This window comes from Procambarus clarkii, chromosome 43 (genome assembly GCF_040958095.1).
Source record: "Procambarus clarkii isolate CNS0578487 chromosome 43, FALCON_Pclarkii_2.0, whole genome shotgun sequence".
In the NCBI taxonomy this organism is placed as follows: Eukaryota; Metazoa; Arthropoda; class Malacostraca; order Decapoda; family Cambaridae; genus Procambarus; species Procambarus clarkii.
The window spans coordinates 38,272,443-38,285,427 of NC_091192.1; the positions used below are offsets into that span (position 1 = coordinate 38,272,443).

A 12,985-nucleotide genomic window follows, 5' to 3' on the forward strand; every position below is an offset into this window, starting at 1 on the left:
GTTTTAAATGGGTGCCAGTTCGAATATCTTATGCTACTTAATTGCTTTCCAATTACTATAGTATAGTTAGCTATGTTTTACAAGTTTATAATTTTACTTTTATAATTTTTTTTTGTCATTTTACACTTTACATTTTGTCTTTACAGGATTTTTATATGACAGAGTTGGACCTTCAAATAAGTCAGGTGATGGCTGGACTGGAGGATTTGGCTGAAACATTAGGGTTGGTGGTAAAGCGGATGGATAGATTATTAGACGAGGATCAGTCAACCGATTTTGACATGTATAATAGTGATGGAGTATCAGAGGTAAGAAACTTATATGGTTCTTACTGTTACAAAAAATATAAATGTATAACATACATTTATTGTCTTAACTTTGTGCTCAAATTCTTTGACTCATACAATACTGGATATGGTATAAAATGAGTGTTTTATAATACATTATCTTGCAATATATTTTTTCTTTTTATATATCTACTCCTATTTTTTTATCAATATAGGATACACGTGATGATGCAGCTTGGCAACCTGAGGTAGGGTGCAACATATTGAGACCATTTCAAAGTAGTTTGGAGGAAGCACAAGAGGACGCTGATGGCGGTAAACAATTACCATTCTGCAATGTCAACACGTCGCGGAAAGAAAGGCTTGAAAATACGAAATTCGATGAAAGGAGCAGGAACTCTACTCCACATGAAACTTCATTTAATTTGGATGCTTTTACAGATATTGCAAGTTGCCATACAGAGATTGAGGCATTGGCTCGTAACTGGAATTTGAATTCAACAACATTTGAACAAAGAAGATATGGAACTGAGGATGATGGTGGGAGATTGGCTAAATTTTTGAAAGATGTTTCTGCTGCTTCAGATGAAAGTGTTACTTCATTTGGGAAGTACGGTAAAACTGTAAGCAAACTCAAAGTTAATCCAAAGCTCCATCCTAGCCATGAGTCTCTGACAACAGTTCAGAATCTGTATTGTGCTAGTACTGCATCAGACACTACAAGAACCCATCATCTGCAGTCTCTGGTTACTAGTCACCAACAACGAAATGCAATTCAGTCCAACCATATTGATATGCCAGCACAAAGTCTTTTGGGCGTAAGTTCAAGGCTTTGCCGTACTCAAACACAAGGACGTGGCAAAGGGCATGTTGATGTTTTGGATATTATAAGCTTAGAATCTGACAGTGACAGTGAAACATAGTTAAAATTATAAAATCAAAGCTGACTTATTTTGCAGATAAATATTGTTTGAATATATTGAAGGGGTATTACTTTTGTGCATATGGAAATATTGTTTGGAGATGTGTCATATTCAGCCAGGCAGAGGACCTATTGGTTAACAAATTGTATATTTCGTTTAGACTGTAATGGCAAGTAAATTGGTATGTATAATTATGTCTAGCTAATAAAATAAAGCATTTTTCTTTTCTTTTCAACAATACTTCCATTATGTATTATCTCCTTACACAGACTGCTTGGCAAGAGGCTCTTGTGCATTAATAGAACTTAGTTTTTTTATTGTTACCATAATATTTTTATGAAGAATCACAATGTAATAATTGACATTGTTCATTGATTTTGTTAAAGACCAAAATATTTTGGGTTCAACCTTGCCACAGGCAGTGTTATATGCTGATTTAGGATATAAGTAAATTTTTTATTCTGCATAACATTGCATATACAGTATATATATATATTTAAACAATCTTGATACTGTGATTCTACATCATCCATAGCATATACAAAAAAGGCCATATATTCTGATTGTATTATTTAAAACAAATCAAAATGCTGTTGAAGAAAGTCTTTCACAGAGCAAATTACAAATGTAATACAGTACTTCGTGTCTTTTTGCCATTTGTCAATACCATGAGTATCTAACACAGCTGACCAAATACAGGATAACTGTGTTGGGAACAGTCACCTGTGCTGTGTACATTTTTTTTTACAGAGTTTACTTATCAATTACAAAAAAAAGGATCAATTATGTGGAGAGACACACGTGTGACGATCATCCTTAAGGGGTCAGGTGTGCAGGACAGGTACAGGTTCTTTCAAGCTATTCATGCCCGTGCCACCTCTACGGTGGCTTGACCATCAATCACGCACAGGTATAACCATCAGGGGCTGATGCAGACAGCAGACACATGTTGGCACATCTGTTGTCCATGCATGGGTTCTTCATCTGAAATTTAAATGATGCTAATGTCAATTTATCCAATAGTTACAAAATGCACTGTTTGAATATTTGGATTCTTGTCTTGAATTGTGGAAATTCATACTGTTATTAAAATTGTTGAAGACTGACAGAATGGTCTCCAAGCTAGAAATAACATACCATTAATCCCATCAATCAAATGGTCTTTTCACCATCTGACTTGATTTTTATACCTTGTTTTTTATACTTTGTTTTTCTTTCAAAATATTTTGAGGAAATAAGAACTCGCCTTTAAATAGAGGTCTGGGTGAAGGATTTTGATCCCGAAGGGCCGGCTGGATAAGGGCTCCGTTATAGAAGTCTTGGTTGCACAATCCTCTTTGTTGCATGTCCATACCTGTTACCAGAACAATGAATAAGTTTTGGTAGAATAATGATAGTGCATGTGTGGCTGTAGACAAAGAACAATAAAGATTGGGAGAGAGCGAGATTCTGCATCTTTAGTAAGCTGTAAGTGAGCAGAGCCTTCTTAACTCGTGAGGCAAAGAAGCAATTATATTTTATTTATATAAAAATACATTTATTTAATACAAGAAATAGTAGTGATCTCATATGTAAAGTACATTACTCAAAATGTTTTGGGCTTAAAAAAAAAAAAAATGGGGGAATCACAAGTCTAAATGGGTAATACTTAAAACTAAATTTGTAACGATTCAAAAATATTAACCGAGATTTAGCAAATGACTGACAATATTTAAGTGATATTTAGAAACACACTGCAGTTTTTTGCAATAGTAAAATTAGTAATTAATGTTCATAATAATAGCAAAAAACAGGTTAAAACCTGTGTTAGGATGAAACCATGCGAGTAAAACTGCTTACACAAAGATAATTACTTAAGTTTCTCTTTTAACCAGGTTGGGAGAAGCACAGTTTTTAATCTCATTTGAGAGGTCATTTTAGAGCTCGGAATTCTTCCCTTAATTTGCAGAGAATTTCTGCCTTGGTTAAGTCGCGCTCTTGGAATATAAAAAAAAATATTTATTTCTCATATGGTGCACCTGGGTCCTGTTTCAGTCCACTAGGAACCATTTAAGGCCAGGATTAGCATTGCAGTTTTAGTTTTATAGATGTAGGCAAGTGGTAATCTACCTGGCATCTTTTTTTTTTTAAGATACATCAATAGACAGGTTGGAAACATTGCTGGTAGCACTAACCTGTTTAGTTTTCCAGTCTGTCCAATACAGTTGGTCACCCAGAAGATCCATAGAAAATGGATGGTCAACTTGAGCATCCATCAATGTCTGAAGAAATAAAAATGCCCATATAATAAACTAAATGCACAATCAGTAATTAATAGCCTCTCTGATTTATGTTTTTCTAACCTTTACATTTTCAATTATGCTAAAAATAAACAACCACTTCACTATTAAAATGCAAAAATAACATGTGAGCAAATCTTTGACGGTAATGAAATAATTATCAATTGCATTCACTGTTAGCAGAAATAAAATGTTACACAGGGCTGCAACATTTTTGCTGTCAAGTATTTTTAAACAAATTACTGTACATATATTTCCAATGTGCTAAATTCAAATCTGTAGTCCGTGTCCTATGATTAGCTCAAATTTTCTAGCTCTCTCCTTTTCTTCATATAAAAAGCCAAATTTTCCAGTTTTTTTAGCTTTAGGAATGCAAAGAGGTGAAACCAAACACCCGTATTATCTTTGTGGGATAGTAGAGCAGATGACAAACACTGAGCAAAGAGTTTAATAGATCATCTTTACAATCCTTTAACCTGGCTCATATAACTGCTGCTGAACCTCTATAATCAATCAAATTTTGCTGCCACTTTAAGGAAAATTTGGAATGATGAAACATTTTGTCATTAAAAATTTTTACCATTCAAAACATGAGAATTTTAGTCAAAAGACAAGATTTTATAATCAAATGCAGACATAGATGAAAAACCTAAGCCAAATGAACAAAACAACTGTAAAACCAACAAAATTTAGATTCAGATTTACAAATAAAAAACCCACCATTGAATGTAATGATATGCCATTTTCTGAGTGAGTCCCGGAGGCTTCCTGAAGCTATCAGACTGATATATGCTATATTAGTCTGGGGCATCAGTCAGTGGAGTTTTACCTACTGGGAACCCCGAGCCAGAACCTGGCCCCCTGAGAGAGGCACAGAGAGCAATGGCCTATGGAAACCCTAATGTGTTTGGGACCATTCCATGTCTGCCAGCAACTGGGGTTAGGCACCCAGAAAGGTAGGCATAACAAAACAAACCCCACCTGGTAAGAAATTGCAACCGAAGACCGAACAGAGAGAGAAATCCCCCCAAAACATAAGGAAACAAGCGAACGTCATTCACCGCCGCCACGCCGCTTGTCCGAGCAGCCCTCTCCCCCTAGAGAGGGGGAAGGGGGTAGCCCTGGACCCCCACACCGGCTACTCACACTTCGGTTTGGAGGCTGGGCATCAAAACAAAACTGCCGACTGGAGGGAGGGAGGGTGCCAGGGAGCCTCTGGGGCTCACCCAGAAAATGCGTTTCATTATATTCAACGCTGGTTTTCTGAGGGGGAGCCCCTCCACCTCTCTGGAGCTACTTAACCAAAGACAAGTAAAAGAGACTTACCCGGGAGGCAGCCGCAACACGCACATCAACTCTAAGTCAAGACAACTGGCTGCAACCTGCAACCCAAAGCTACACATGAATGACCAGGACCAATAGGCGACCAGGAGGTTTTTCGACCTCCAAAACCCCTGTACCCGAATGTCAGCCCAAGACATATTGCCAAACACATCAGCTGAAGCAGCACAGAGTACTAACAAATGTCATGGGCATGAAATTAGACCACAGGCAAGCTAGACTTAATAACCCTGCGGATGACCTGAGAGACCCGAGCCCTGGAACAGGGAATGAGGGAAATCGGGTCAACACAAAGTGCGTCCACAACACAGAGGCGGAGGCGCACAGGTAACAGCGGAGAGCTGCAACAGGATACAACACATGATGCACCCCTGGTCTGACCAACCAAGCAGCACTGACCCAAGGGCCCCTCCGGAAGCCTGCCATCTCATTCTTTGCCAGAAAAAAAAGGAGACGGCTGCAACCGAACAAACAAACCACGAGGCCCGAGAGAGCAGAAACTCTTGAGCCGGAGTAGAGCATGAAGCGCACCAACCCGACCACCCAGAGGCCAATGCCAACAGAAACAGAGCCTTGGAAAAACAATCTTGAACCGAAGGGGCGACCACAAACCGAGGAGAAGAGAGAAAACAGAGCACCCTGTCCAAGGACCAGGATGGCTCAGGCAGCTCATGAGCAGGCCAGAGGTGAAACAAAGAATGAGAAAGCTTACAAAATGGGCTCCGCCAGCATTGTACAATAAGATGCAACAGTATTGGGCATGAGGTCCTGAAAGAGCCAAAAAAGGACAAAACAACCCAAACAGAAATAGAAGACAACCTACGAAGAGAGAGGAAATGGCGAAAAGAATGCCAGGAAACTCCATACTGTCACCGAGATGAAGTTTGTAGGCGGGACACTATCAATGAAGCCACCTGATTATCATACAAATGGTGATACACCCACATCAAAAAGATCGTGCCATGATCTTCCTTGTCAGTTTTGGAGCTAATGGACAACACACCAATGAACCAACTAGTCTGGTTGGGTGGGAGTCAGGGATCCACTGCAGCTCATTTAAAAAGGCATTTCATTACGTTCAACACTGGATTTATTCATTCTCTTTACCGGACATCTCTAGTCATTCATTTCCAACTCCTCGAGATGAAACTGTTCATTTTTATCGATCATTTACATGTTAACTTATTCCTTCCTGAATACATCCATAAATCATCACTGAATAGCTTCAAAGACCTATAGCTGTTTTGTTAGTTTAGTTATATTATTTAGTTTCATTTATTTCTACTGTATTAACTTCAGCATTTTATCCCTCAGACATGCTTACTTACCGTGTGATTAGCACCACTGTAACTAATATGTTGCACAGTGTTTGTGAGGGCATCCATTAAGTACAACCGTTGCTGGGGTGGGTCGGAGGCAAGAGCATTGGGCCACCCTAAACCAGACACCAATATTGATCTGTTAAATCCATCCATATCGGCCATTTCCACTTCCCCATTTCTCCAATTGGCCCAAAACATTTTTCTGTAAAACCAGATTGAAAAATTACACACAACAGGCACAGTTCCTTTATCAAGCAAGATATTTATAGCAGACATCAGAAACTTACAAGCCAGACCTGGATTTCTTGCTTATAAATACAGATACTGTAAGATTTCTATAAATTAATAATAATTAAGTTTCAATAACACTGAAAATATATTGACTTAATATTGTTACATAACAGTTAGGTACTAAACATAATATTTTATTCATAATAATAATAATAATAATAATAATAATAATAAAGGCTAAAAATCCACACTTGTGTATTTGTGAAATTTATGTAACGAATTTACACCATGTCTTTCGCATTCTCCTAAGTGCTTTGTCAAGATCTGAGTACATGCACTATATGTGGTTAGGACAAGACTTACATCTCAACATCTAAGATTAGACGTTGAAATGCAAGTCTCACTCTAATCACACACTCAGACCTTGACAAAGCACTCAGGAGAATGCGAAAGACTTGGTGTAAATTCCTTACATAAATTTCACATATACACAAGTGTGGGTTTTTATCCTGTGTTATTATGTCTATGAGAAGACATTACCATTACTTAATAATAATAATAATAGAAAAAATCTACTGAGACTATAGGTGAGCGTGAACCTACAACCCCGGTATTGCCAGTCGTGTACTCTACCACTACACCACCACAGACTTGTACAAGTCATGCAACCGGATTTCTACTGAAATCACAGGAAGTGTGGAGGGCCCCACTGAAGCCAATTCACGTTTTTACGTATGAGCCACAAGCACTCGGGTGGAAGGGCAGAGTGGTCCTACACCTTATGTCCCAACTTCAGAAACACAAGTCTTCGGTGATCTAGTGGCAGAGTGTGCGACTAGCAATGCTGGGGTCATAGGTTCGTGCCCACCTATAATCCCAGTGGATTTTCTCATCCAAATATAGTATATGACGTTAATGTGATTTCTGTGCATTTTAATAATAATAATGATGATGATAATAATACTGTACTTTATTCATAAAAATGTGAATACAAAAAATGTAAGACAAAGGTACATTTGTAGGTACAGGGGTTGCACAAAAAACTTATGCCACTACATGCAAAGCATTTTGGGCAAAACTTTGAATAATTCACAAAATTATTAAGAGGCAAAATGGGGTAAACCAGTAATACTTTTCAAGCTCAACAAGGCCCAATGTAGGACAGAAAACAGGAGATGCTTTTTCATCCATAGGGCTGTAAACCTATGAAACCATCTTTCCGCTGAAGCCATAAATGCCAAGACTCTGCTGGGTTTAAACAGATAGAAAAGCTCATCAGGGCAAATGGTGGGACCTTTGACAAGCCGCCGACTTCCTGTCCGAGGCCACTACTAGTGGCCCTCAGGTAAATTCAGGTAAATACTAAATGTGAAATAAGCTAACATAAGTGAGATGTACACAAATATAAACAAGGATATATACAGTAGTGCCATGCAGACTAGATTCTAAACGTGTCAGAGACTGAAGGGTTCCCCCACCCCCCCTTGGAAGATTTATACATGTAGTACAATACTAATTAATTATATAATAATCCTAGCAAGCATTCATACTAAATATAATGGAAATCTATGATGGATCGTGATTCATAACACACTTAAGCATCCGACCCCTACAACACAGTCCACTAAGGACAGGATAAGAACAACCTGAAATAAACACAATTTAAAAATAAAAATAAGCAGATTTCAGTGCACTTGAAAAGCACCCTTCTGTGTTGTGCCAGTCGTTCAAAAGATTATTTGACAAGATCAACTATCGTTGCATGTCTTTCCAATGGATCGTTTATGGTTTCAGCACCTGAACTGGTTTCTCCAGCAAATTGCCTAATCACATCATTAGGGTCACTTGGTGTCTTTCCTGCTAGCCCTGAGAAGTTAGCCTTTTTGAAGGTTTTATATCACAGCTTTTCATTGTTTAGCATGTTGGAGACCTCCATGTATGTTCCTTGAGCTCTTCATCCACAATAACAATCTCACTCGTGGTTTGTGTTAGTTTTGCACAATGCGGGTCAGGGTTATTGACTTCCATCCATGGCACATGTTCATGAGTTGGTGGCAATGTAGTTGCCTCTGTAAAGTTTGGACTCCAGAGGAGTATGACAAGCTATTGTCATCGAGACAATTTGGAGATTGTACATTACCTGAACACACAACTCAACCAGGTCCTTTTATCTGTGAAAGTGGATATTAGCTATAGTCTCTTATCTGGTTTCTTGTGATTTAGCCCTGTCTGTGATTCACATTTAATATGGAAACAAAAGATTAGTGGACAAGACCTTTCAGAGACACACTCGGGAAGAATGGAAATTATACATGATCTATGAAATGTGTTGTGGATGCAGTATTGCCCTCTAGTATTGCTAGGGGTATTAAACATGCTGTGGATACAGTATTGCCTTCTAGCATTGCTAGGGGTTATTAAACGTGTTGCGGATACAATACTGCCTTCTAGTATTGCTAGGAGTACTAGAACTCATGGCTTGAGGTTTATGGAATGCATCTGAATTAGTAATTCCATGCTTAACTGAGCTTGCCTCCAGTGACCTGTAATGATCCTGCTGGGAGAGCTTGAAAAGTTGTATTTGCAAAGAATGTCTTGCATCTGACTTGTCACAAACCTTGTATAGAGAAAACTGTACATCTTACCTTAAGGGAATTGAATGGTACAGCTCAAGAACAAGATTTGAAAAAATATAAAATTTATTGACTGTTTACTTTAAGGAAATTTTATATCATCAACAAAGTTCATAGCTGTAGTAAAAATTGCTTAACTTAGAGAACCAATGCTTTTGCAATACCACAAAGAACCAAGAATACTGTATAATCATACCTGTTCTGTAGATCAAGTCGGATGCCTCTACAGGAGTCGGAGATATTGGAGATAAGTACGGTGCAGTAATGCCAATCTAGAGAACACACAGTGATGCTGCCTCCCACACTGTTTGTCATGTACAGATTCCTACCCAGCCAGTCCACTGCCAGACTCTCCATTACATTTTCATCTGTTGGGAGAAAGCCCAGACACCACTTCACAGTTAACAGTTGACAGTTGAGAGGCAGGACCAAAGAGTTAAGAGCTCAGCCCCCGCAAGCACAATTAGGTGAGTACTTAATACATATTTACCTCCTCTGTACATTCCTCTCCCTCTGCTTCTATTTTCTCTCTCCTTTTTCACTCCTCTGCATTAATTTTATCCATTCCAACTTTATTGTATATTCAACTTAATGAAAATGGAAGTTATTAAATAGTTATACAGTATACCCAACAGTGATATAATTCACACACTATATAATAAAGAAAAAGAGCAAAGTGATAGTTCTATTATTCTAAATACAATTATGAATTCATTTTAGTCAAAGCATTTAGCATTTTGTCTGTCATTGCGATGTGCAGATTTACTGCATTTAAAATGCTATGAAATGACTCTTTTTAAACAAATTTAATTCAAAGAGAAATACAGTATGTGAATTATACAATCATATCACAACAACACTTCTCTAACAAATCAGCTATTATACTTTTTAAATGTGAGCTATAATTATTTTCATCTTACCTGTATCATAAATCAACTTGGGTAACTCGAGTGCATGAAGGTCTTTACGATACACTCCGCCATATTCCTTCTTACTCCAGTACACCAAGTCTTTGATTGGGTCATATTCTACACCTATGATCTGTCAATGGATGTTTTAAAAATAGAGCACCGAGTATCAAATTGAATGCTCATTTCTGAGCCTGGCCACCAGATGCATCCTTGAGTCTGAGGTCCCTTAGGAGTTAACACACACGCACGCACACACTCTCCACCCACCAGGCTCTAATGACCTCCTGCTCAGCCAGCATGACCAATAACACGGTTGTGTCACATAAGTGAGGAAGGAAAACAGTTGTAAATTTAATTCAAATCACCACCGGAAGATTACCACTCTAAAGAACAAACATTAGACAGAACATACCCTCTAGAAATGCTGAACTGGAATCATGTGAAGGAGAGAGAGCCCATGACAATACACCACCACCATCTGGGATGCAAAAGGTACCTAATGGCAGAATAAATTATTTGACCTCCAGAACCCACAGGGGCCTAATATCTGAGTAGGACATGGCAGAAAAGATGGCAATTGGCTTATCATACATTGAAATCATGGATACAGGCACAGCATGAGGCTGATTAAGGCCTCACCACTCTGCAAAGGAGATGGAAGAGAGGAACTAATGTGCAAGGATTCTCCAAGAAACAGCACAAAGCTTGAAGAATTGCTTATAAAAGATACCTACATAAAGCCACTACAGAATAAAGGGCTTGAATAACTGCAGGTCAAATAAAAGTCTGCACTAAACTTGGAACCAGAACAAAATGTAGAAGACTCATTCTTATCAAGAAATGAAGGAGGCTGAAGCTGCACCAATCGATCACTGCTATCAAACAAAACAGTTGGAAACCAATGCAAGGTAGGGAGCTTGTCGACAATTTCCCATGGCCAGAGGAAGACGGCATTAACAGCAAGATCTTTCAGAGAGATTGTCGTAAGGAGGAATTTTAACATCAAATCTATTGATCAGAAGCCGTACAAGGCAAAACTGATGGCAGGACTATATAATTTGTGAATCATTTTCTGGAGGTGGAAAAAATTAACAAAGTAGTGTGTGCCAACACAATTAGAAGCTTAGCTTTGATGTCCAAAGGGTTTGGAAAGGATGGGGGGAGGTAGAAGGATGGGGAGGTGAGATTCTGGAAGAGGATGTGGGTATAGGGAGAGAGGAGGGTTGAAAGTTTGGTGGCCTGTGGAGAAACTACAGAAACTACAAGAAACCTTGGAAACCTTGGAAACTTGGATGTTTAAAAAATAGAGCACCGAGTATCAAATTAAATCATCAAATTAGAGCATCTGGTGGCCAGATGAGACCTTGGAAACCTTCCAAACCTTGGAAACTACAAGATAAACAATATAAGGAAGATGGGATGAAAGAGAGCCAAGCATGAGCTTCGCTCTCTTCCAGCAGCTACAGTTAAACAATTTACACTCGCTTACATAAACAATATTATGCACTTACAATAACAAATTAAAATATAAAATACTGGGGTGCATATACAGTAGTTATAAATGATATTATAAAATACAACTACAATAAGTATATATAACAAAACTTTACAACACGCTTTAGTATTAAGTTTTACAATGAAGCAGAGCTTACCCCAGTAGAAGTCTTGCTCTTCCCCTCATAGACAGTGAAAGAACTGGGGCCACCAAGAGAATACGCTTCTAACGTATTTCGTAGTCCCACTAACACAAAGGCTGATGGTAGGCCACCTGAAATTTGTGAAATTTGTTTTTCCTATAAGAATCTTTATCCCTTAATTTCTAGATCCTAGTTCAAAGATTCAAAATTCATTTTGTAAAGATCATTAGAAAATGTTTACCAAATTGTTTGAATACAATTTAGTATTCCAATTTAATAATTAGCCAGGGGCCTGATGGCCGAGTTGACAGCGCTCGAGGTACATAGTCCTAAGGGTCCAGGTTTGATCCCCGGCGGAGGCGAAAACAAATGGTCAAAGTTTCTTTCACCCTGATGTACCTGTTCACCTTGCAGTAAATAGGTACCTGGGAGTTAGACAGCTGCTACAGGCTGTTTCCTAGGGATGTGTGTGTTAAAATTAGGATTAAGGACTTGCCCAAAGTGCTATGCGTGCTAGTGGCTGTACAAGAATGTAAGAAATATAAGAAATCTTGTAGTAGACAAAAAAAGTTTGCTATTATTATTAGTTTTATAAAAATCAATATACTACCAATGTTTGAACTGGAAAATATAGTACTGTAGCTACATTCCTTTTTAACAAATAAACCCTTAGATAAGTTTAATTGTCATTGTCTCTATCTCTCTCCACTTTTTCCGAAACTTACCCATACATGTAGTATTGGAGTGGTCAAGGGTGAGGTTGAGAGGGCAGGTACACTGATGTCCTTTTGGAGTCATAAAGCAGCCATGGCTGCACTCTGTCTCTGAGCACGAGTGTTCTGAAATGCAAGTCTTGTGAACAAGTTACACTCATATTTTATTTGACCATGTGCTGTAGTCAGCTTCTGTGTTGAGAACACCAAGCTAAGAACATGCACTGTATTCAGTCATGTTAGAAATACAGTACCTAGTTTAGACAATATATTGTACTCAGTCCCTGCATTGAAAATACCAGACTAAGTATTTTCAATATAGTCCATATACAGCCCATATATGGCCGTGTCGCGATGACAGCTGTGATAGAAAGACAGTCAGTGTATATTGCCATCCACACTTCTGTGGAAATTAACATTCCATTCATCTGGGCTGTATGGGTTTCAAACCATGGACCCCACACGTGTGAGGGTCCACTTTCCTTTCCTTTTAAGACTGCTCATAGCCAAGTTGATAGAGCGTCGGCCTCACACAGCCTACAATTAATTCTCATTTGCATGGAGCCCTTAAGGGTTATGATTTGTTGCTTTGTATCATAGCATCCTGGTTGTTCATGGCTCATTCAAGTTACACATGCCACCGTCTCTCTCTTGAGTACACAATACCTTATACAACGGGGGGAGGAAAGTCATGAGAGCCTAGCAGTT

General features: G+C 38.5%; 2 protein-coding genes across 4 annotated transcripts in view; one reads left to right on the forward strand and one right to left on the reverse strand.

Moving 5' to 3' along the window:
* The window catches only part of LOC123755620 (uncharacterized), a 147,147-nt gene extending 145,299 nt beyond the window's left edge, over positions 1-1,848 (forward strand). For all 3 annotated transcript variants that reach the window (XM_069300304.1, XM_069300305.1, XM_069300303.1), the window contains 2 exons: positions 147-308; positions 503-1,848. In XM_069300304.1, coding sequence (XP_069156405.1) covers positions 147-308; positions 503-1,210 — 870 coding nt within the window. In that variant the 3' untranslated portion in view covers positions 1,211-1,848. The remainder of the gene's footprint in view (positions 1-146; positions 309-502) is intronic.
* An 18-nt stretch (positions 1,849-1,866) lies between these two features.
* Positions 1,867-12,985, reverse strand: part of LOC123755808 (very low-density lipoprotein receptor) — a 69,239-nt gene continuing 58,120 nt past the window's right edge. The window contains 10 exon segments of the mRNA XM_069300306.1: positions 1,867-2,031; positions 2,033-2,060; positions 2,115-2,194; positions 2,457-2,564; positions 3,385-3,471; positions 6,159-6,354; positions 9,213-9,384; positions 9,937-10,057; positions 11,580-11,695; positions 12,290-12,403. Coding sequence (XP_069156407.1) covers positions 1,990-2,031; positions 2,033-2,060; positions 2,115-2,194; positions 2,457-2,564; positions 3,385-3,471; positions 6,159-6,354; positions 9,213-9,384; positions 9,937-10,057; positions 11,580-11,695; positions 12,290-12,403 — 1,064 coding nt within the window. The 3' untranslated portion in view covers positions 1,867-1,989.